A 24,273-nucleotide genomic window follows, 5' to 3' on the forward strand; every position below is an offset into this window, starting at 1 on the left:
GATTAGTTTCAGATATAATTGTGATTTTCTGACTATATCAATATCAGCAGTCATTTTAATTAAATGACTGTTGTGCAGGGTATCAATTGACTGTATGGAAATTAAATCTCAAAGTTTCAATTTATTTTCATGCCTCAATTCCCTTATTCTTGCTGTTTAGTCATCTATTTCAGGAATGCCTTGAATGAATTTCTTCAAATTTGGCATAAATATCCACTCGGATTTGAAGATGAACTGAAAAGATTTTGCTGGTGAAAGTCACTGTGACAGGCACAAAACACAGAGGCATACCACTACAAAATGTATTTCTAGTTTATGAATGTAAGAGGAAAAATGCCAACAAGCTAAAACACTGATTGGCCTCAAGGCCTGACCATACAGACAGGAGCCCACAGAACAAAGGGAGTCCATGGAAGACTCTGTTTCACAGAAGACCCCAGCCATTTCCCACTTGGATTTAAATCCTGCCCTGGGAACAGGCTGCAATTCGTCTGATGATGTCATAGGTCACAGAGATGAACATCAAAACTCATGGCTCTGGGTTTGGGTCTGACCATGAGTGGTGACATCCACTCAAGCCCTCTGCTGACAGATGACACCCTGCACTTCACCTTTTTTCTTTGCATAGATGCAAGCCTTCCTGAATCCAGCTGTACAAAAACAAAAACAAAATCAGCGTGAGCAGCTGCGTTACATAACCTGCTAGCTGATTCAAACTCTACCAGCACAGGAGCACCAAGTTAGCCCTGAGCAACTTCAACTTCAGTGAAATAACAAAGGAGCAACCAACATCCTCCCCCAACACATTAGAGTAGAGGACAGCATCCAACCCAACAACAGAGTCTTACTTCTCAGTTTATCAGTTTACCCAAGGAACACCAGCAAAGCAACACCTGAAATGGCAACACCATAGGGCATTGGTGTTGCCCCATACAGAATTAATGCAGATAATTGAAGAACTGAAGAAGCCTCTTGGATAAGAGGTGAAACATCTTCTACACCAAAAGAAGTCCAGTTGGCTACACCTACGAATACCATGACCTGGATGACTGAGAACCTTCACCAACATACAGAAACCCGATCTTGCATGCAAACGAAGCAGATTACACGTTCATGGTTTAATGTTGCACAAGAGTGAATATGAAAACTTGTTCCTTAACAAGAACTCCAAAATCCTTCACCTTGCTGGCTATTGATACATAATCCTGATTATATTTATTAATTAAGTAATTAATCAATTACAGGCAGGGGTGAAAGTGAGCCGGAACGAGCCGGAACGGGCCGGAACACAGTTCTGGTAAAATATTCACGGCTGGAGCGGAGTTCCATTAAAAAAAGGAGTATAAGGGAGCTGTCAAAATCCCATATTAAATAAAGAAAAAGACGTCTGAAGGCGGTTTCACACTGAACGCAGCAGATGCGGCACGCTGCGTGGGTTGGGGCACAAGCACGCGCAGCGCTACCAAGTTGCTGGGCTTGCTTTGCGCTCATGTGACGTCACAGCGCGCCCACATACACAATGAATGGACTTCCCCCACGCAGCCTGCGCCTTGCGCGTTCAGTGTGAAACCTCCTTGACACGGAGTCCCGCCCGCTCAATATCATGTGAGGTATCCAGTCTCTCAAGGGCAGCCAGTGTCAACACCAACCTATCAGAAGATTTCACACCAGTTGAGCTCAAGGACGCCATGGCCAAACTCAAACAAGGTAAGGCACCAGGCCCCAACAACATTCACCCAGAGTTTGTGATCCACCAGAGCAAATAACCTAACAAACAGTGCAGCATGTGAGTGTGTGGGGCCTGAACCGACTGCCAACCACATTATCACCACCTGCCCCCTGCATAGACCACCTTCAAAGGAAGGCCTCTTCCGAGTGGGACCTGAGATGAGGGCGTGGCTACACGACATGAAGCTGGACATATGAAGATGATACACGAAAGAGAGAGAGAGAGAGACACGGAGTCGTGCCCATGAGCACATCTCTGCACGCGAGGCATTTCTGGTTGGCTGACAGACGGACACGTGGGTCACGTTACCAGCATTGTTAGTTTTGATTGGTTAAAACCACACGTGTTCTGCTTTCATGGAACGAAAAAAAGAGAAAGAAAACAAAACAGAGGGCAAAATCATAATAGTAATTGTTCTTGAAATTTTCCATGTTTTGTGTTGTGTCACTCACTGTAAAGTGTAAACTCATATTTTGCAAAATAAATCACTGAGTGATATTTATGATCTGTTTTTTCATGTATGCATGTCTGCCTGTTCCCTGTTGTTGCTGTAGTGGGCAATTACTGTAAAAAGCAGTTTTCAAAGAATTTCTAGGGGTAGCGCGGGAAATGGTGGGGCTATGGGGGCTGCAGTTGTGTGGGGAATAGACACCCGAAAACTGTAATATAAATCACCCAAAACCGATTAAAAACCATAAAACTTCATCAGCGGCGCGTGCCCTTTGGGCGTGCACTTTTTTTGGGTGTGCGTACAGTTCCAGCAAGACTTTTAAGCCACTTTCACCCTGATTACAGGTCAATAGTTATGTAATGTAACAGGTGCTTTCATATGACAAATGGTCACCTGAGGTGACTCACAACCTGTTTCAAGGGGAAGCCCCAAGATAGATTTAATTCAAATTAAATCCTATAAATAAATGATTATATTTATAATTATCAATTCTTTGGCAGAAAAATTCTTTAACACCCCGATACACAACCACACAGGACTAAAGAACTGGTAGGAAGACAATTTCTAGACTTTTTTTTAACGTGGTGTATATTTTCATGTTGTGAAACACTTTTGTGTGTGTGGAAATGACAAGGAGCTAAAAGATAAGACAAAATATTTGCCAAAAATGAGAAATGTAATTTACGGCGGCATGGTGGAGCAGCGGTCAGAACTTTCGCCTCACAGTAAAAAGGTTCTGGGTTTGAGCCCTGTCTTGGGCACGGGTCTTTCTGTGTGGAGTTTGCATGTTTTCCCTGTGCCTGCTTGGGTTCTCTCCGGGTACTCCGGCGTCTTCCCACCGTCCAAAGACATGCCATTGGGGACTAGGCTAATTGGATACTTTAAATTGTCCGTAGGTATGACTGTGAGTGTGAATGGTTGTTTGTCTCTATATGTAAACTAAGGTACTGATAAATAGACCAATATCAAAACAGTTTAGATGATACCCAACCCTATGTAATTCTTGGTTTTAGGTGTCAAAAAAAAAAACTTGTGACATTCTACTACAGTGAATACAGAAAATATACTCCATGTGTGACTGACTCATATCAGTGCAAAATGGCAGTCCTGATAACCATCCTTCCTTATTTAGAGGCTCTGGAACCCATTGAAAATCTTAAATAATTATTTTTTGGATTAATTGTAAAAAGAGTAAGACTACTTTCCTGTAAATGCACTTAAGAATTGTCAGCATCTCTCTAGACTTGCAAAAGTTTTAGGCAATTTTGCTCAGTAGCACATTTTTGAGGTTTATTTTGAAGGGGTGCTAAAAGGATGAATGAAGTCCTTTAAAATACATATATAATGTTATCAATGTTAAGTCTGAAGTTCAGTGACAGCCTCATATGTATCAAACTCAACAAAAACAAAAATATATCAGATATTTGCATATTAAACAGATAGAAATTACTTTCCAGATTGAGAAGAAATAAACACATTTACAAACATTGAAGGCAACATATTCCACAATGACAAAGCCCAAGTAAATATCAAGCCTTTTTAAACAGATTTCTCCACATGATCATGTATAGTTAAAGCAACAAAAAGTTGATACAAAGTGACATAGCTGGTAACACACCTCCAATTTCACATCCAGCAGCTGTCTAGATATATGCATGTTTAAAATAAGAGAGCATTTGAGAAATACAAACTAATACATATGAAAATTTGATGAATTAATGAAAGGTTTTGCGCCTTTTGGGTGACAAATAGGAGTTTTGATCTCACAAAAACACCCCCCCCCCCATTACTTCCTTGTGACTACAGAAAGAACCAGCCATGTATTGTATATTTTGCTTGACACTTACAGCTACTGAAAGTTAAAAAACAGTAAAACTGCCCAAAAAAACGTCACACATTGTCAAGTATAATCCAAATCTTCATCATCCACCCATAAACCCAATATTCAATAAACACTTTGATTTGAGCTGAAAACTAAAATTTAGGCACTCTTTCACTGTTTGATTCATCTGAACCAACTTGCTCACATTCTGTCATGGTAGCACCAACTGACAATCTTTTGGTTTCCTTTTAGCTCAAATCAAAGTCTGGCGATTACTGAACATACAACTGAATAAAGAAGTTTTAAGTCTAGCATCAAGCCAAATATATGTGGCTGTCTCTTTCCGCATTTGAGTCACAAAGAGGTACTAATGCAGTTTTTAAAAAAGCTTTTTGAGATCAAGACATCTTTTTGTGTGTACTTGAAAGGAAAAATACACTTTTTGGTTGAGGTATCACTTTAGGACCTTGCCTGCTTCATTTGTTCAAAAAAAGTATGTGCCTCCCAGTCTAGAGACGATTCTGAAGAGACAAGAAGGGTTTGAGACAGACAGATGTTATCTTAAGAAAGAGCTAGGCTAACAGTATCCCCTTGTATTTTGCCTTTATGCTATGTCAGGCTAACTGGCTGCATGTGAAGTGCTTTATTGTTAGTGTCCAAATAATGAGAGGTATCAAATTTCTTGTCTTACTCTCAGCAAGAAAGCAAATAATAGTATTTCCAGAAACATCTGACAAATCCTCAAAATTAATGTCTTTCCAAATAACTAAATTAATCAATCAGTCTCAGAGGCCTATTTAAAAAAAAAAAGTTTGTACATTCCCCTCCAAAGTATTGAAACACTGAGGCCAACGCTCTTATTTTTACTGTACACTAACAAACATTTGAGTTTGACATCAAGAGATAAATATGAGACAAAAGGTCAGCAATTCAGCTTTAATTTCTAGGGATTTCCATCTAGATCTGAAACACAACAGTACCTTTTGTTTGGACCCACCCGTTATTCCTGTGAGTAAAACTACTCAAACATGTGACTTAGAGGTGTTTTTTTTTTACTGCCCAGGTGTGTCTTCAAATAATGAATGGTGCTGAATGTCTACTCTAAGTTTCAGCTTTGGGTTTTGCCTTTGCAGACTTCATTTATAGTTAAGATGTGTAACCAAAATGAAGACCAGAGAGCTGAGAAAAACAAACAATTTTGAAGCTGAAAGAAGATGGAAAATCAACTAGAACCATTGCACAGACATTGGCTATAGCCAGTAGAACCATTTGGGATGTCCTAAAGAAGAGAGAAAACACTGGTGTACAAAGCAGCAGATGTCCAAGGAACCAAGGAAAACCTCAGTAGTTGTTGACAGAAAAATTGTGAAAGCTGTATAGACAAAGATTGGGAGATCCTTCGTCATGCAGTAAGGTCATGACCCAAAACACACTGCTAAAACAAACAAGGAGATCATCAGCAGAAGGTCCAACCAAGTCAATCTCTAGACTCAAACCTTATAAATCATGCATTTAACTGCAAAAGAGCACACTGAAGGAAGTAACCCCCAAAACAAACAACTGAAAGAGGCTGCAGAGAAAGTCTGGAAAAGCATTGCAAAAGACAAGTGCAAAAGTTTACAGATGTCATTTGATCACAGGCTTGATACAGTTATTGCAAGCAAAATTTTAAACATAAGTATCAAGTATTATTCATTGTAATGTACTTTCAGTCTATGCCATCTTCTAAGTTGTGTATCAAGATCTAGATTTAAATAACTGGAAATAAAAGCTGAAGTGCTTATCTTTTGTCTCATGTTCATTTCTTGATGTCGAACCCAAATGTTTTCACTGTACAGTAAAAATAAAGGAATTGGCCTCACTGTTCCCTGTTTGGAGGGAAGTGTATTTTTCACATACTAAAACTGCAGCAGCATTTCAAATGATAACTGTGTAACTTTAGATTATGGCAGAAAAATGAAAAGTAAATGGCTTCAATCATTAATGTTGTTGGAGGGGTAATGCCTTAGATTTTCCCTCCTGGGTCTATACAAATAAAAATCTTAATATATTTTTAGATAAATACTCATACCCACATGGAAGATGGACCTATAAGTGCAACCAAACAAAGGACGTCTTTAATGTTCTATGCAGTTCACATGTTTTTTTATATAAATAGTATATTTCAAGTAATATCGTATATGATTTTTTAAAAACATTTTTCACACAATAAACATAAGAGAAAAATAAGAAACAAAGACGCTAAAATGGGCCATTGTAGCTTTTATCCAGTGGTAAAACCTTGGAGGTAGAAAAGTATGAAATATGACTGAGAAAATTAATAAAGCTTTCACAGGACCCATAAATATGTATGTGATGTCTCACTCCATAAACACGTCACAGATGCTGTGTATGTACCTTAGGTCACTTTCTGCAGACATCATAGGGCAACACATCCATCTTTATGGTACAAGGTCAAAATCACCAAAAAAGTAATGAACAAAACACATCCAAGTAGGTCTGTTCCTTAGGGGGCAAAAAAGTCAAAGTAAGGCTAATTGCAGCAATATAACTTCCTGATTTACCAACTGACTACTGATTAATACTTAAATACTTGACATGCCTGTAAAAACAAGCTGAGTGACTGATTTAATCCAGGTTCAAACACTAGCAGTTTTCACATGGACAGAAAGAACTGTAGCAACTCATATCGTAATCGCAGCTCATAATGTAATAATGGCTCGTAATGTAATAACTTAAATGAAAAAAAAGTTCATAATGTAATAATCGGCTCATAGTGTAATAAAATCAATGAGCGCATAACGTAATGACGTTTTTGCGCATAATGTAATAATGTAACAATTTATTAAATTATGAGCCCAACTATGTAGCGACTCATAATGTGATCATAGCTCATAATCTAACAATGGCTTATACTGTGAGAAAAGTTGCATTATCACCATTTTTTTACCTTTGCCATTCCTGTAGGGTGAAAGGTCATGCTTTCACCTCTGTGATTGTCTGTCTGTCTGTCTGTAAGCAGAATCACAAAATTTCTGCAAAACGTGGTGGAGCATTAAGTCCATAACGACCACACCTGCAAAAGACTACTTAGGATTCACTGACAGGCAGAGGCCTGTGTTTGACAATGATTTGTACATAGGTGGTGCTACAGTAATAAGGTGGATTAGGGAACAGGGAGGGGGACTGTAGTTCATGTAGTTTAAGAGCATTCCATTCATCCATCCATTCATTTTCTTCTGCTTATCCTATTAAGGTTCGCAGGGGGGCTGGAGCCTATCCCAGCGGCTTTCTGGTGTGAGGAGGGGTTCACCCTGGACAGGTCGACAGTCCATCACAGGGCCAACACATATAGACAGATAACATTCACACTCACAGTCATACCTACGGTCAATTTAGAGTATTCAATTAGCCTAGTCCTCATTTGCATGTCTTTGGACTGTGGGAGGAAGCCGGAGTACCGGAGAGAACTCACACAGGCACAGGGAGAACATGCAGACTCCACACAGAAAGATCCCGTGCCTGAGCCGGGGTTCAAAATCGTAACCTTCTTGCTGTGCTCTGAAATTACATGAGCTACAGTCCCCCTCCCTGTTCCCTAATCCACCCTCTTACTGTAGTGCCACCTATGTACAAATCATAGTCAAACACAGGCCTCTGCCTGTCAGTGAATTCTAAGTAGTCTTTTGCAGGTGTGGCTAATTATGGACTTGATGCTTCTCCACGTTATGCAGAAATTCTGTGATTCTGCCGACAGACAGACAGACAGACAATCACAGAGGTGAAAGCATGACCTTTCACCCTGCAGGAATGGCAAAGGTAAAAACTGGTGATAATGCAACACTTTTGTCACAGTATAAGCCATTGTTAGATTATGAGCTATGATTACATTATGAGTTGCTACATAGTTGGGCTCATAATTTAATAAATTGTTACATTATTACATTATGCGCAAAACATTATTACATTATGCGCTCATGATTTTATTACATTATGAGCAAATTATTACAATATGAACTTGTATTACATTTATTACATTATGAGCCGTTATTACATTATGAGTTGCTACAAGAACTAATCAAAGTTGAAATGGATTTTAAAGTCTTTTTAAGCCATAACCAGCCAATTCCCACTCTGGATGTGCAAGTGCATTGTAATTGTAATGAATCAAATTTGTGCAATGACAAATTTACTAAAATGTCAGGACTGAGGTCAAAACACAGGTGAGGGATCCATAATGCCATGTAAATTTGTGTTAGTGGGTAACTTAGTTGTTTAGTCTTTTTACTATGTTATACATGTATTTCTTCAACACCAAAAAATTAGCTCTAAAGTTAGGGTTACTTTTGATACCATTTTAAATGCTTTGAGACAAAATTAGTATAACATGACAAGATGAGAACAAATGTGTTGGTAAACATATACAAATTATTATATTAAAGAGGAACAATAATGATGTATGTTATAATTATTTTTTCACACACACTAATATTAATTCCAATGCTTTTCCTATGTGTATGTGGGAACTCAGACCAGAGCCGTCAGTCTGATTTCAGGTCCTGATTCTTCCTGCGTTTTGGGCCTGTTAAACATAGTCAGCTGGACTGTGTCTACCAATATTTGTTGGGTGAGTCAACATGCTGTCAACCTGTTCACTGTCTTGAGAACATAATGAAATGGCAATACAGGTACCAGATTGCATTAGCAAGCACCTGGAGCTCTGTGCTATATCAAGTGTCTGGGATTAAGTGCATTAACATGCACAATTAGTGTCAAGTCAAGGGAGGGTAATTGATGTTATATTGACTGACATCACTAGCTGCTATGCCAGTGTGTGTGAATGGCTTCTCTTGATTGTCTTTCATATCAGGAACTTAAGTGACATGACATTAAGGTTGATTATCAACAGACTACTACTCCATACAGGTGAATGAATGAACGAGAATACGAGATTTTCACTGGGAATGAACAAAACTGCTCACTAAAAGATGAAATGTTATGTATGTAATTCAGAAAATGGGGCTTTTTGGGCTGTAGTCCTTCATGAAAAGTTGCCCTTCCAAGTAAAAAAATCAAGGATTGTTTTTCCTCAGTTGATAAAGGAGGCTGATTTTACTAAAATCTAATAGCCAAAAATTCAAAAGTAAATGGGCTTCAGAGTGAAGTTGTTCTTCATTTATATTGCTTTATGCCTCCATCAAATCTACAATATGTTAGAACACCTTTGCAGCACTTCTCATCACAATAATACAATTTCCTATTTAAATATTCTCACTAATGTATTGTGGTATATCCATATCCTGGGTTTGTTGAAGGACACCTCTCCCCCATCACCTGCAGGCAACCCTTGGTCACATGGACTAGATATGAATGTTTGGAATTTGTTGATCCAGATTCATGCAAAAAAAAAAAAAATTCCATATTGGTAATGTCCAAACAAGGTTTGATTAACCCACATAATGACAGTTGAACCCGGGGCAAAGTCTGATTGTGCTGTAGCTGCTGAAAGCAATGCAAAACAGTGTGGGTGAGGTTTTGGGTGGATTCCAGTGTGCAGAGGAAGATATGTGTGATTGTGTGTTCATTTTATTTTATTTCTATTTGGAGTGTGAAAAGAAGATCTTCTATGTCCCTTTAGGCGGTGTCCATTTTAAGGCTGTGGGGTCAATGGTTTTGTCATTACCACGCTTGGTCTCCTTGGCTTTCCAGTCATCAATGAGGTCCTACAGGAAGAAAATACACCTCTTTTGATTCCATTTTCCATCTCTATTAACGAGGCATTCAATAAATCTATACAGTATATGTGCTTAGCTTCAGTGACTATGTAATGAGGCTTTTGCCACTCTTACCTGTCTCTTTAAAACCAAATGCTTTCCCTTCCAGTATTTGAGCATTTGGAGCGACTGCAGTGTGCTGACAATATCCACTGGGTTCACTGCTGTCTCCTGGCTAATCTCTGTGAACATAAGGGTGGGATCATAAGTTGACAGTCAGCAGCTCTGTGTTCAATATGATGCTGTCAGCAGGCAACAAGATATAAAAGCTACAGAACATGCTACATTTGGACTATACATTTTGTGCCCCTTCGGCCAGGTCCAGCCTGCCAGCTAATTGCTACTGGCCCTTTGCATAAGCTAATTATGATAATAAGCTAAAAATAGTTAAAGGCAGGGTACACCCTGGATGGGTTGCCAGTCCATTGCAGGGCCAACACATATAGACAGACAACACTCACAGCCACTCCTATGGTCAATTTAATGTATCCAATTAGCCCAGTCCCCATTTGCATGTTTTTGGACAGTGAAAGAAAGCCAGCGTACCTGGAGAGAACCCACGCAGGCACATGGAGAACATGCAAACACCACACAGAAAGAACCCGTGCCCAAGCCAGGGCTCGAACCTGGAACCTTCTTGCTGTGAGGCGACAGTGCTAACCATTGCATCACCATGCCGCCCGGAAAAGATTTAGAATTGACAGAAAATTTAAACAGCAATCACGCAGTGCTGAACAAGCCTTTGTACCCTAAATACACCCTATAATTATTGTAAAATAAATGATAATACCACCAAACATCATACAAATTTTGTATATCATGAACTGTATGTATATAGACATTTTGCTGTATACTTCAAAATTGACCTCAATTCAACGCACACCACTTTCTTCCCTCCTAATCTGTCTCTCTCCCTCTCAGTTGGAGAGGAGGATTTGATAGAGTATTAATCTTAATTATATTAGAATTCACATTTTACAAGGAAAATTTGTCCCGAATCCAAAGATACAGTTTGAAAAGTTCTCAGACTTCTAGTTAAAGAAGTCAGAAGCCTCAGTTTGACACAAAGTATACTGTATGTCCGGAGATTTTCCAGCTACTCTCAAGGCTGACAGAATCCAAACCATTTGAGTTATTACAAAGCTGACAGCTCTGACAAGACCCTATTGTAGCTGTTCTGTTTCTTTCTTTCTTTCTTTCTGTCATTATAATTCTACCACTTTGGACCTCAATTTGACCCCCTAAACATGCTCAAAAATACCAAATTTGGTATGCACATCAGGTCTGGTGAAAAATTGGATAAAATGAACCCCCTAAAGTGCTCCAAAGCGCCACCTAGGTATCTAAAAAGCACTGCCACAGCCCATAGGAATTTTGTAGAGACAACGAACCAAAACTAAATTTTTCATCAAGTCATACGCAGACACCACTGGCCTAAATGCAACAGGAAGTTCACAATATGCACATGAAAGTACGACGCAAATTTTGGACCCCAAAAAATGATATCTCCTCCTAGGACGTTAATGGTATCGCCTTCAAACTTGAATACATGACTTATGATACTGTGTTGAACAAAAGTTATTAAAAACTTTGTAATAAAAAGTTGCTGCGCAACATTGCACCTTACAATGTCAACCAATGGGGAAGCGATCTCTGGACATATATTTTGTATCAAACTGAGGCTTCTAACATCTAAATTATAAGTCTGACCACTTTCCAACCTGTATCACTGGATTTGGGACAAAGTTTTCCTACTTAAATGTGAATTCTAATGTAAGATTTGGCCAAAGTCATGACATTTATGAGGATATTTCACAAGAAGTGTACTCAGAAAATCCTCATCAAACTGACTGGACAAAGGAGGGAAATGGGGGGGGGGGGGGGGGGGGTTGGGTAAAGTCAAACCTGTCAGCCCAGGTCTGAAAACATCTACGTGCCCATGACATAAGCTCTCTGACTGCGCCGCACCCCGACATGCGCGAGGGTGCGAAGGCCCCTTTAACGTTACTTGCAGCTTTAATCTTTCTTTTGACCCTGGTATTTTATGGGAAGCCAATGGAGATCAGTGAGGCAGGCATGAGAGCTAGAGCTATTATGAAGCCAGATTGGGAGGGTTTGGACACAACGTTGAGCAACAAGCACCTTCTTAAGAGTTTTTAAGATGAATGGCATATTGGAGAGGGGTCTATGAAGATTCAGGTCAGCATCTGTTTTTTTATGGATGGGTGCTGTTAATTAGAGGCGGGGGTGGTGGTTGTTGTGGGGGGGGGGGGTGTATCAGGAACTCTGCATCAGCAATGTTACAAGGGATGAGGCTAGTTTGCAATGTCAATGTTGAAGTCTCCCATGAGGATAACAGTGGGGGTCATAGCACAAATGACTGTTACAATGATGGAAATTTCCTGAGAAAAGCATAGAAGGGCTTCAGTAAATAGTCAAAATAATGACAGGTATCTATCTATAGGTATACAATATATTTGGGAAAAAAAATTCCATCTATCTATAATTTGCATAATGCTGCTTACAGACTGATAGAAAGCTAATTAAACATGCCGCAGATATGTTTTGCAGTATTATTTTTATCAATATTTGAGCCAGTTGCATTCTGTCATGTCAGACATTGTCTCAACTGTCAAGATATTCAGTCAATTCATAGATTAACTTTCATCAAACATAATTTTTCTCTTTGTTATTAATAGTGACACAAAATTTAAAAAAAAGAAGAGTTACAGAATGGATTATTTTGTTAAATAGCTGGGTCACGGTTGTGACTTCAGCACAGTAATATGACACTATGACTGTGCAACACAGTCCTCAAGATAAAACCCATCAAAAGATGGCATTATCACCTTTCATGACAATTTGTTTGCAAATCTCTACAGGTAGCATAGGCAAGGTGATTGAATCATGAGTACACTGCACATGTCTTTCAAGTAAACACTGGGATGATGACTGAGAATAAGTCATTATATGTCTGTTAAATGAAAACATCAAGCTAAATACAAAACAACAATAAGACATTTAGGACACATATCCCCACAGACACAATGGAAAAATAGGACAAAAGATCATTCAACAAAAGAGAACAGTTAGTTATTAATAAACTTTTCTCTTTTTTGTCCTTTGGTCAGCTTTGCCAGTGACTATTATTTGAGAATTTTGCTTTGGCTTTATATGAGGGGCAAAAATATATTTTTGTATATGTAATATTGTAAATGATCTACAACAATGTGTAATAGTGTGTCCTTGTGAGTGGTGGTCAACTGTAGAAGAGAAAAGGCAACAACATAGAAGCTTGAAAAAAATGGCTTGATAAGAAAAATTGACTGTATACAATGAATAATCAATTCTGATTTTCTGTTTCCTATACTAAGGCAAAACTGTTGGCAATGCCTTGAAATGTTTCAACTTTATTTTAGATAGATATTTGAAGAAGAGGGAGTGTAAGAGTGTAAAATGGTTGTGATGCTTCAAAAATGGGAAAGATATTTTTACATTTTCATTTACCAATGTCTTTGTATTATCAGTCCCTTTGCACTCGTGCGTCAAAGATGGTATCATGACTGGAATAAATACAGGTCTTCCTTTTTCTCTCTCTCAGTACAATTAGGTCATCCCTCAATTTAAAGCTTATATTAACTCTTTAGTATTTATAGGTAGTGTGCTAATTAACTAGCATACAGTCATATTTTTGTATCATTCATTGATTGTCCACGTAGACAGGTACTGCTTTTAATGAAGCATTCACCTAAACTTTAACCAGGAGTGTGCAGATTGCAATTAAGCTGCAAAATAAGATGTCCAAGATTGTGGATTAAAAGCCCCCATCTACAGTTGAAATGTTTTTTTCCTCCATATAAATACATCATTTTGACCCAATTTTTAAAATATCTCATTTGAAATGGGTATTGTCTGTCATTATAATAACAAAAACAATAAATGGGCGAATGTGTTCAATCTGATTGAAAAATGCAATTCTCCAGGGATTCAAATTATGTCAAATTTGTACTTGTGAAAAATTGTGCTTCTTTTCACAGTCTGGAGAGCACCAACATACTTAATTTTGAATGGAGTTTTTGTTCAGTCCTACTTTATAGGAAGGAGCTTTCCATTTTCATTGCCTTAACAAAACAATTTTGCACTGCTTCTTTGCATTACCTCTGACCAAATGATTGTTAAATTACAAGCAATGAACCATGCAGAACAAGAAGGGACACAGGATGAGGAAAAAATAAAGGCAATAATGGCAATGATAATTAAATAAAATGTGGGGTTAGGGAAAAAAGAAGAAAAATAATGTAAAAATTAACTTAAACAATAAATAAATAAACAAAGGATAATATTATATCCATTATCCATGTATATAATACTACCCCCCCCCCCCCATGTCATCCATAGGGAGAGACAACTCTACGTCCAGTTCAAGAGCAGCCTCAGTCTTCTTGTATGGGGACAAACACTAATAAATAAATTCCTTTTGTTTTTGTAAAGCAGTAGGTGAATAATCTAAATAAAATCACATAGAAACTTAAAAAAGTTTCACATAATTCTTTTTGGTCCCTAGTTAACAACATTTTTTGGGGGATAGATGCTTTAATTTAATAGTAAACAGACACGAATCAAGGGAGAGAGAGAGAGGGGCAGGACAAGCAGCAATGGACTTCCAGCTGGGATTTTAACCAGGGTCAGCTATATGTGACATGCGTTCTAACCACTCGACAACCTGAGCACATCAACAAGCCCTTTGTATCCGTTTGTACCTAATTTATCGCTCTTTCACTTTCCATCTGTTTACTACATCAGGCCAAAAACTCACAAGCTTTCTTACCTTGTTCATAATACATAACTTGAAGCAGGAAAAAATCCTTTGCCTGAAATGTATTTATTTTGGGGGGGGGGGGGGGGGCTGGTTGGGTGTACTTTGAGGATCAATTGAGTATCAGATCAAGAAGCTAGATTACCAGTGTTTCATGGTTTTTAATGATGAACTATAAATTAAATACAAAATCTGACATGTCTCAGTACATTGTTTTCAGACAGCTGTTTCTTGAATTTGGGGGCAAGGCTGTGTGTGTTTAAATAGCTGGCAACACATTTTTGTCTCCCGCGAGCTTCTTGCGCAGATCCACAAGTGGCTGGGCCATTGTGAATGAGAGTGGGGGTACCTGTATCCGTTGCTCCTGGTAAGGTCATTGTGTGGGAGACTGCACAGACAAAAGCTTTGTGACTGGGTCTTAAGCATGACAAACCAAGTCTTTCTTTCCACTGCTTCCATAAATGAGTTTTCTAGAACATGCCGTACAAAAACAAACACCTGGCTTCCTTTGTTTTGACACCAGCTACCGTAAGTCATGCTTTATGCTCCGCTCTACTCTATCAAAGCCCAGCGCCATTTATTCTTCATTTCGCCCCTTACGTTGATGTATCTTCCCCAGGTTTAATAAACCTGGCCTCCATCCTCCTCTGTCATCGTCAACTTCGTTAATTTGCTAATGTTAACTCAACTGCTAACGTCTGTATGTGAGTCGCTACCCGATGTGAGTCACACACATGCTCAGTCGCATCTGGTAATGACAACGTCAATCAACTCGAGGTGTCGCCTGTGAAATCTTGTTTAAGGCCCTCCCTACTCTGCCTCTGATTGGCTAAAACTCCTAACAAGTAATGTGACTACGTCATTGGAAGTTGAAACTATCTATTTGCTTTGCTTTAAAAGGACTGGTTAAATGCAGAGCATTAGATATAATAAATGTACAGCTTTGGTTAAATGATTGTGGCTCCGGAAATATGATCTGGAATTTTTGAAAATTACAATAACCTGGATGACTGAGAATATACACAAATACATCCATACTCACTTTGGGGAGGACACCCTGCAGAGGGTGAGGGAGTTTGAGTGATTGGTGAGGAAAGTGGCAGAACACCAGGAACCACCTACGGTTCAACCTGAGATGCAGGCAACAGAGAATCTTTCTGAAAAGCTTATGGCTCACTTCCACTGTGAAAGGCTGCAAAGCGGAAAACATTCTAAAGAGGGCACACAACCAACTCCTCAATGAGAGAGTAAGATAAGTTCACTCTACAATCAAAGTCCTAAGAACCAAAACAAATGCTTTGGAGGAAGGACTAGCAGCCGTATTTCCTGGGCATGTCTTGGAAGTGGTTTCCAAGTACACTCTAACGGCACAGATGGCACAGCACACTACAGGCAAACAACAACAGATAAAGAAATTCCAGAACCTTGAGTCCCGGTTCTGTAGTTCTGTAGAGAACAGAAGTGGGCAATAACACAGAGTCATGTTGTGGAACAGGACACCCAACAGAGCATGGATGCGGAACAGGACACCCACAACAAATGGGTTAAGAATTTGTCAGACAGAGTACTCGCTCCAGCTTAGTTGAAAGTCCTAGCCAAAGGGCTAAACTTTGCAGTGACACCGGATGAGCTACCGGTGGTGGATCTGGTTACAGCCACAGAGTCGCCTATAAGAAATAAGTTGTCTGAAACAGAGGTGGAGCAGTTTAGGCTTAAGGTATTGGCAGCACTCTCAAGTGCCAAACTTCCTCCATCTAACCTCTCCAGACAGGAGAAACAGGCACTCAACACAGTGTAAAAAGATCCCAACATCAAAATCTTACCAGCAGACAAAGGGAGATGCACAGTTGTCCTCAAGACAGCCAATTACCACTCCAGAGTTAGCAGCCTCCTCTCTGATACAGCAAACTATGAGATGCTTAAACAAAATCCCACAACACCTTCAAAATCAAGGTGGTTAACTGCTTCCAGAAGCTGGAGAAGGAACAAGCTATCGACCGAGCTCTCTACTCCAAACTCTATCCTGACGATGCTATTCCGTGCATCTACGGGCTGCCAAAAATCCATAAAGATGGCGCCCCATTCAGACCCATTGGGTGTAGCATCAACTCCGTGAACTACAATGTTGCTAAGTATCTTGCCACCATCCTTTTTCGTGTGGTTGACAACACCCCCCCACCACATAATAAATTCCATGGACTTTGCTGACAAAATCTACCAAATCAGTCTAGACCCTGCAGAAACCATGGTTTCATACAATGTGACATCCCTGTTCACATGCATCCCCACGGGAGATTCTGTACAGACAGACAAGAGACAACTTCTGAAAGATAACACTCTCGCGGAAAGGACCAACCTCTCACCTGAACAGATGAGTGACCTTCTCAACCTTTGCCTGGAAGAGGTGGAGAGTGTAGTCTAGAGAACATTCAGAGGCCACCCACTGAGACATTGGTTCAGATACGTAGGCGACACCTGGGTCGCCATCAGGAAGGGTGAAGTTGAGCCTTTCACTTAACACCTTAACTCCATGGACAGGAACATCACATTCACGAGGGAGGATGTCAAAGACAACTGTCTGGCTTTTCTTGAATGTGCGGTCCACATTGAAATCAATGGGGAACTAACTGACCTGTCTGCTGCCTTCGACACGGTGAACCATCCCATTCTCCTCTCCACACTCTCTGAGCTCGGCATATCTGGTTCTGCCTTGTTGTGGTTCAAGCCCTACCTCACAGGCAGATCCTTCAGAGTGTCATGGCGAGGAAAGGTGTCTAGGTCACATGGCCTATCGACTGGGGTTCCTCAGGGGTCAGTGCTTGGTCCCCTTCTCTTCTCTCTGTACACCACCTCACTTGGTGCAGTGATCCGCTCCCATGGCTTCTCCTACCACTGTTATGCTGACGACACTCAGCTTTTCCTCTCTTTTCCACCTGATGACAGAACGGTCTCAGATCGTATATCAGCGTGTCTGGCTGATATCTCCACATGGATGAAGGAACGCCACCTTCAACTGAATCTCTCTAAGACTGAACTTATGGTCTTTCCAGCTTGTCCATCTGTTCAGCCTCAGGTCACTGTCCAACTTGACTCGAGTCTACTTGCGCCCACAAACTCAGCCAGAAACCTGGGTGTCATGATTGATGACCAGCTGACCTTTAAGGTTCATGTGGCCTCAGTTTCTCGGTCTTGCCGTTATGCCCTTTACAACATCAGGAAGATCAGACCCTTCCTGACCCAACAGACCACACAGATTCTGGTTCAGGCTCTTGTCATCTCACGCATTGACTACTGCAACTCTCTTCTGGCAGGCCTCCCTGCATGCTCATTCAAGCCTCTGCAGATGATCCAGAATGCAGCAGCTCGTCTGGTCTTCAACCAGCCCAAAAGGGCACATGTCACCCCGCTGCTGGTTTCTCTTCACTGGCTTCCAGTGGCAGCCAGGATCAAATTCAAGGCACTTCTCTTGGCTTACAAAACAATCACAAGAATGGCTCCAGCCTACCTGGAATCCGTGATCCAGGTCTACTCTGCATGCGAAAGACGCCTGGTGCTTCCAGCCCAGCGCTGCTCCAAATCTCTAGCCAGACTCTTCTCTTCTGTTGTTCCCAAATGGTGGAACAAACTACCCAACTCTGTGCGTTCTGCTGAGTCCCTTTCTACTTTTAAGAGACAATTGAAGACTCAATTGTTCAGAGAGCACCTAGGCACTTAACCTGACTCCTCTCCTCTTTGGTAGAATAAGTCAGAGGGTCCAAGACCCAGCACTTAGTGATTATGTAGCACTAACTGTGTTGTGTGATGTTGTATGTCTGTTATATAAAAATTTTAAAAAAAATGGGGGGGGGGGGGGCAACACTTCTTCTGCCACTAGATGGCAGTACCTGTGACCAAATCACAACTGAAGCACTTTTGCGCTTCCTATGGACTTTTCCTTAATTAGGTCTAACTTCTTGCTTGTGTTGTACGTCGCTTTGGACAAAAGCGTCTGCTAAATGAAATTGTAGAATTGTAGAATTGTACATTGGAGTCTACAGGAAACACACCCACACAGATCAGTATCTCCTGTTTGACTCACATCACCCACTCGAGCACAAACTGGGGGTGATCTGAACTCTCAAACACAGAGCACAAAACATCCCTTCTAAAACAGATGGGAAAAGAAGGGAACACAACCACATGCTGTACACTCAGCTCCCTAAACTTGTGGTTATCCAAACTGAACTTTCATTAAAACTGCCTAGAAGCCCAAGGAGGAAAAGAAACATGATGCCCGGAAGAAGAGGAGCATGGCCATCCCATATGTGGCAGGGGTTTCAGAGAAACTCAGGAGGATCTTTAACACACATCAGATCCCTGTGCACTTTAAGCCCAGCATCACCCTAAGGCAAAAACTTGTCCATCCTAAAGACAAGGTTCCAAGGCAAAAACAGAGTAATGTTGTTTATGCAGTAAAGTGTAATTAGGAGTGCTCTGACCTGTACATAGTGAAGACAAAACAACAATTGCACAAACGCATGATGCAACACAGGCTAGCCACAACTACAGGCCAGGACTCAGCAGTCCACCTCCACGTCAAGGAGAGGGGCACTCCTTTGAAGATCACAAGGTGCGCATTCTAGCCAGAGAAGACAGATGGTTTGAAAGAGGGGTGAAAGAAGCCATTCATGTCAAACTTGAATGACCATCTTTGAACAGAGGAGGGGGCCTCAGACACCACGTGTCACCCACCTACAATGCTGTCTTTAGATCCCTCCCCAGGGGATGCATGCCATCACTCAGGTGACCCGAACGATGCCCCCAAGGGGGCTGGGAGGGGTAACAACCCGAAATTGAGGCAAACGTCTCATATGACCACCTAATGAGCCTATTGTTTTGGCCTTATCACCACTTGATTTTTGCCACCAACCACCTGGGTGGTTACATACCTGATACATCCCACCAGAAATTTAGAACTGAAGAACCTTCTTGGATGAGAGGCGAAACGTCTTTACTTACAGGAGTTGAATCCAGTTGCCTAAATTGATTATTTTTGAGAATAATGCCATATACCAGCATCGTCAGACTATGGACACCAAAGAACCAGAATTCAAACAGTAATTAATTCTGGAGAATATTTAACATGTAACAAGAGAAAGTTAACTAGTCAGTATGGTCCTGTCTAAAAATGTCACTTAAATTAAATTCTTCAACATACTGTAGTAGCTCCTTCCTTGTCTGCCTGTGAGAGGTATCAATCCCAGTGGATCTGTCTGTATCGGGCTGAAGAGCACAATTAAAGCCCCCGCCTATGATGAAACATCCATGTAAAGCAGCCAGGGATAAGAACAGATCAATCCATATCGACAAACGAGCCCTGGCTAACTTGCTGACGGTCTGTCAGCACCTTGACGCAGTGGTGCATGAACTGGGTGTGGGGCAAACTGCCATCGACATCCTTTTTGGTGTCATTGAGGTGTATTTGCTCCAAGACCTCAACGTGAATGCCATAGCTGAACTGTTTGGTGTAAGCCACCAAACCATCCAGCGGAGGATGGCAAGTAATGGACTGAGGTAAGCTCCTTAGGAGCTATATTAAGTTATTTCTAATTTTATTTATGAGTCAAGAAATGCAAGTACATTTTGAAAATGCAAATGCATTTCTGTTAATCTATTTTCATTTGAATTATGATACAACTTTGGTTCCATACTTACATTCCAAGAGGTAAACTGAAGTTCAGATGACATACTGTGATTTAAATGAGATTTGAAGTGATTTTAAAGTAAAGGTGAAATATAAAATTAAGATAAGGTGAAACACGTGTGCCATTAAACACTTTGGATATAACAGGGTGTACATCTCCCACTGAAACACACCCACCCCTCCCTACTATACACATCCAAATGATGGAGCTTAACTGGTATGTCCTGTGTCTGCAGCACAGGGAGGAACGGTACTACCACCCACTAAAGATTGACTGATGTGTTATTGTTTGAAATGATGTTGGGAACCTCATCCACTCAGATACTCCAGTCAGAGAGTAAACACTGACACACAGTTCAGCTCCTTTTATCTCTCCTTTTCGCAGCATACAGTAACAGCAGGAGGTAATGAATGAGGAATGTGAAATGATGAATGACATGGAGTCATACAGTAACTTATCAGCATCTCAACAGTATAGTTGACTGTGGTATTTTCCTTCAAGAACGCATCACAGCCAACTCATATGTTTCAAAAAATTCTCTGAGAAGTTTGCGGTAATCTCTGTTCTCACTACACTTGTTTGGATCCCAAGCTGCCTGCATTAGTGCCTGAACAAAATCACAAAAGTCCTAAGGACCCCAGGCTACCAGCTAAACTGCCTGAACAAAAGCTACTTAAACTGCTTTTCATGCAACATAAGAGGGACATGGGAAATTTATAACAGCCACCCCCAGAATAGCATGGCTATTATGTAAGAGCTTAAATTTCCTAAACTGATATGAAGTCCCTGAGTCCATTCAGTCATCTGGAATGGCCGGTAGCTGGACTAGACATGCCACTGGTTGCAAGTAAGTCTTATCCCCAACTTGGACCTCAGCTGAACGAATTTATCCATCAGGACTGATTCAGCTTCAACACTTTTCCGAGAGGCCAGTGAGCTTGTGGCAGCTGAGGGTCAACGATCATCACCACAGTGTCCTGGATAACGTCAGCAGATTGTCACCACTTCTGACGTACTTGGAGAGAGGGCAGGTAGTGCTGAAGAAGCCGCACCCAGAAGTGGTCCACCGTCAACTTGGCAGTGACGCCAGCATGTCTTGGTGAGTGTATCCACAGCGTAGGACACTTGTGGTAGGGAGGCATTCCGCCGCCCCATCAACAGCATACTTGGTGTCTCAGGGTCTGGGTCTGCAACATCCGACAAAACATATCCTAAAGGTTTGGCATTAAGGATGCCTTCCACCTTGATTAGGAGGGTCAACAAGATTTTTCTGGAAGGGGCCGATGCCCACCTGCACAGCATGTTTGACAGACCAATTCTCATGCTCCCAGGCCCCACCAAAATGGGGTGATGCTGGAGGATTAAACTGGAACTTGATCTTTTGCTGGGCAAGTCTGTCTTGAAGTTGTTGCTCCATAGCAGTGAAGGAACATAGTTCCCTCTCCGTGCCTCGAAAGTTTGTCTCTTGAACTGAGAGAATCTCTGAAGGGGTTCTTCGGTGGGCAATAAACTGTTGGAGTGCCAAGAGGAAGGAATCTGCATTCAGGTTGACCAGTAGATCCATATGGACACACTGTGTTGTTCGGCATTTGAAGATGACTCCCAAATGCTTCTAATTGTGCCGGCCAACCTTAACAATGTATAGTCCAAAACAATCAATGCCAATAGAGAAGACTGCAGGCAAGCAGGAGGCAGGTCTGTCATCTTGGGCACAACTGGCCCCTCCACTTTCTACATTCAGTGCAAGATCTCTGATGATGCTTTATTGCTTGTCTCCCTCATAGGACCCAATACTGATGTCTGACCTCAGCGTATATTAAGTTTCCTACTAGGTGGCACTGGTTTACCCGCCTAGAGACACTTAACTCCCTCTTCAGCATCACTGGGTTAAGGTATAGGTGAGGCAGGATCAATAACTGCCCCTTGAGTAGCTTTAACCAGGTCGGTCTAAATACTGAAGTCTGTGACATCTGGAATCTGGGGTCCCTTGCTTGTCTGTATGACGCCACAGAAAGTTTGCTTCAGCTAAGAAGCATCTTCTGGCTCTGCCAAGGAAAGAAGCGACAGCCACTTGTCAAATGAGGCATGCAGGAATGGTGGTCCCTGAATCCATCTAATCGATGTTGTCAGCTCAGCTAAAGTTTTGCCGCGGGTGAGGTCATCGGTAGGGTTATTGGCAGTGTCAACATACTGCCAAGTGTGTATGGCTGTCAACTCCTGGATCTCAGAGACCCACAAAAAGTTTGAACATGCATGACTCAGATATCATCCAGGTTAGGACTGTGGTAGAGTCTGTCCATAAGAAGGTCTTGGTGATGTTGTCTCTGCCCCGCTCTCCTGCTCTCTTTCCCCCCCAACTGGTTGAAGCAGAATGCCGTCCCCATTGAGCCTGGATCTGCTCAACGTTCCTGCCTGTTAAAAGGAAGGTTTTCGCCGCCACTGTTGCAGGATGTGCATGCTCATGGAAAATTGTTGGGTGTAAATTCATTGAAGGAGTGTGGTACTAGACCTGCTCTACTTGTAAAGTGTCATGAGATAACTTTTGTTGTGATTTGGCGCTATACAAATAAAACTGACTTGACTTGACTTGATGTTAAGGGTGAGCTCTTGATGGATGAGAGAGGAACTGGGCTCCAGTCAATGCTGCACAGAGTTCCAGCCTTGGCATCGACTGCTGGCGCTTCGGGGCCATTCTTGACCTGGCCATCACAAATGGGACATGGGCTGCATTGTCGACCTTTGTGATGAGGTAAGCAACTGACCTGTAGGCTTGTTCTGAAGCATCACAGAAGATGTGTAGAGTGTATTCTATGGTTTCAGTAGCAACCTCTGGTGCTGCCTAGCTCAGAAAGCTCCCGCTCCCAGCTAGACCAGGCCTTGATGATGTCAGGGGGAAGGTTTGGGTCGTCCCAGCCTCTCTTTTTTTTGCCCACAGCTTCTGGACAAGAATCTTGGCTCGTGTTTTGGATGGGATAATCACTCAATGAGGATCATACTGTCGGGCCAGTACCTTATAGACATGCTGCAAAGTGGGGGTCTTACTCTCCATAGCTTTGGAGTGGGAGACAAGTTAATCAGTTGGACAATGCCATCGCAAGGCCAGAGCTGGCTCCTGAGGATCAGTCTGCTTTCAGCCAACCACAGCTCCGCACTCTCTTATCTGGCAGTCGATGGGCGATGGTCAACAACATCTGGGACATTGCTCACCTATTGCCTGATTTTAAAGCCTTCAGATGCGAGGCACTGCCTTAGCTTATCCACAAGGGGTTTGACAGCTACAGATGAGGACAAACTCTGTAGGCAGTTGTCTATATAGAAGGACTGCTCCAAGGACTGCAGAATGTCCTCATTCCCCTATATGGTGTCCTTAACATGCCTGTGGAGTGCAACTGTGGCACAGCAGGGACTGCTGGTCATGGCAAAGGGTAAGACCTGCCACTGGTAGACATCAGGCTCAACGGCTCATTGCAGGTTCCTCCAGATGAACCTCAGCAATTGCTGATCCTCTGGGAGCAGACAAACCTGATGGAACATTGCCCGATGTCTCCACTGTTGGCAACTGCATACTGCCAGGACTGCTGGAGGACGCCAATGAGCGATGGGCCGAGGGTTGGACCTGGGAGTACTTGTTCATTGAGAGAGAGACTGCAGTAGGAGAAGGTACAGTTGAACGTCAACCAATTTTTCCCATTGTGGTGGACAAGGTGATGGGGGATGAACCACAATTCTCTGGAGCTGTTCATCTCTTCAGTAACACTTTATAATAACGATCCATTATAACTAATTAATAGATCATTAGTAAACTGTTACTTAATGATTTATTAATGACTTGTTAAGTATTTTTTAACAGTTTAAGGATTTATAAAGATGCCCTTTAGATAGATAATAGATCCTTAATAAACAGATAATTCATGAGTTATAAATGGCTTGCTAAATAACAGTTAACAGTTTATAAAGGATTTATAACTGTGCCTCATAGATAGCCAATAGAAGCTGC

The 24,273-nt window shown here is 41.4% G+C and overlaps 1 protein-coding gene across 8 annotated transcripts in view; it reads right to left on the reverse strand.

Moving 5' to 3' along the window:
- LOC147245889 (histone acetyltransferase KAT7-like) overlaps nt 1–24,273 on the reverse strand; it is a 134,783-nt gene that overhangs the window by 36,896 nt on the left and 73,614 nt on the right. For 6 of the 8 annotated variants that reach the window (XR_015109933.1, XM_086183858.1, XM_086183855.1 and 3 more), the window contains 2 exons: nt 9,852–9,958; nt 8,006–9,725 (listed from right to left, as the gene is read on the reverse strand). The exons of the other annotated variants lie outside the window; for them this stretch is intronic. Coding sequence is in view for 5 of the 6 variants with exons in the window: in XM_086183858.1 (XP_086039984.1) it covers nt 9,627–9,725; nt 9,852–9,958 (206 nt within the window). In the remaining variant the exon portion in view is untranslated. Of the gene's footprint in view, nt 1–8,005; nt 9,726–9,851; nt 9,959–24,273 lie in introns of those variants that run through there. 8 annotated transcript variants of the gene reach the window in all.

Source organism: Aulostomus chinensis, chromosome 18 (genome assembly GCF_037954235.1).
Source record: "Aulostomus chinensis isolate RoL2024-O1b breed Wild chromosome 18, RoL_Achi_v1.0, whole genome shotgun sequence".
In the NCBI taxonomy this organism is placed as follows: Eukaryota; Metazoa; Chordata; class Actinopteri; order Syngnathiformes; family Aulostomidae; genus Aulostomus; species Aulostomus chinensis.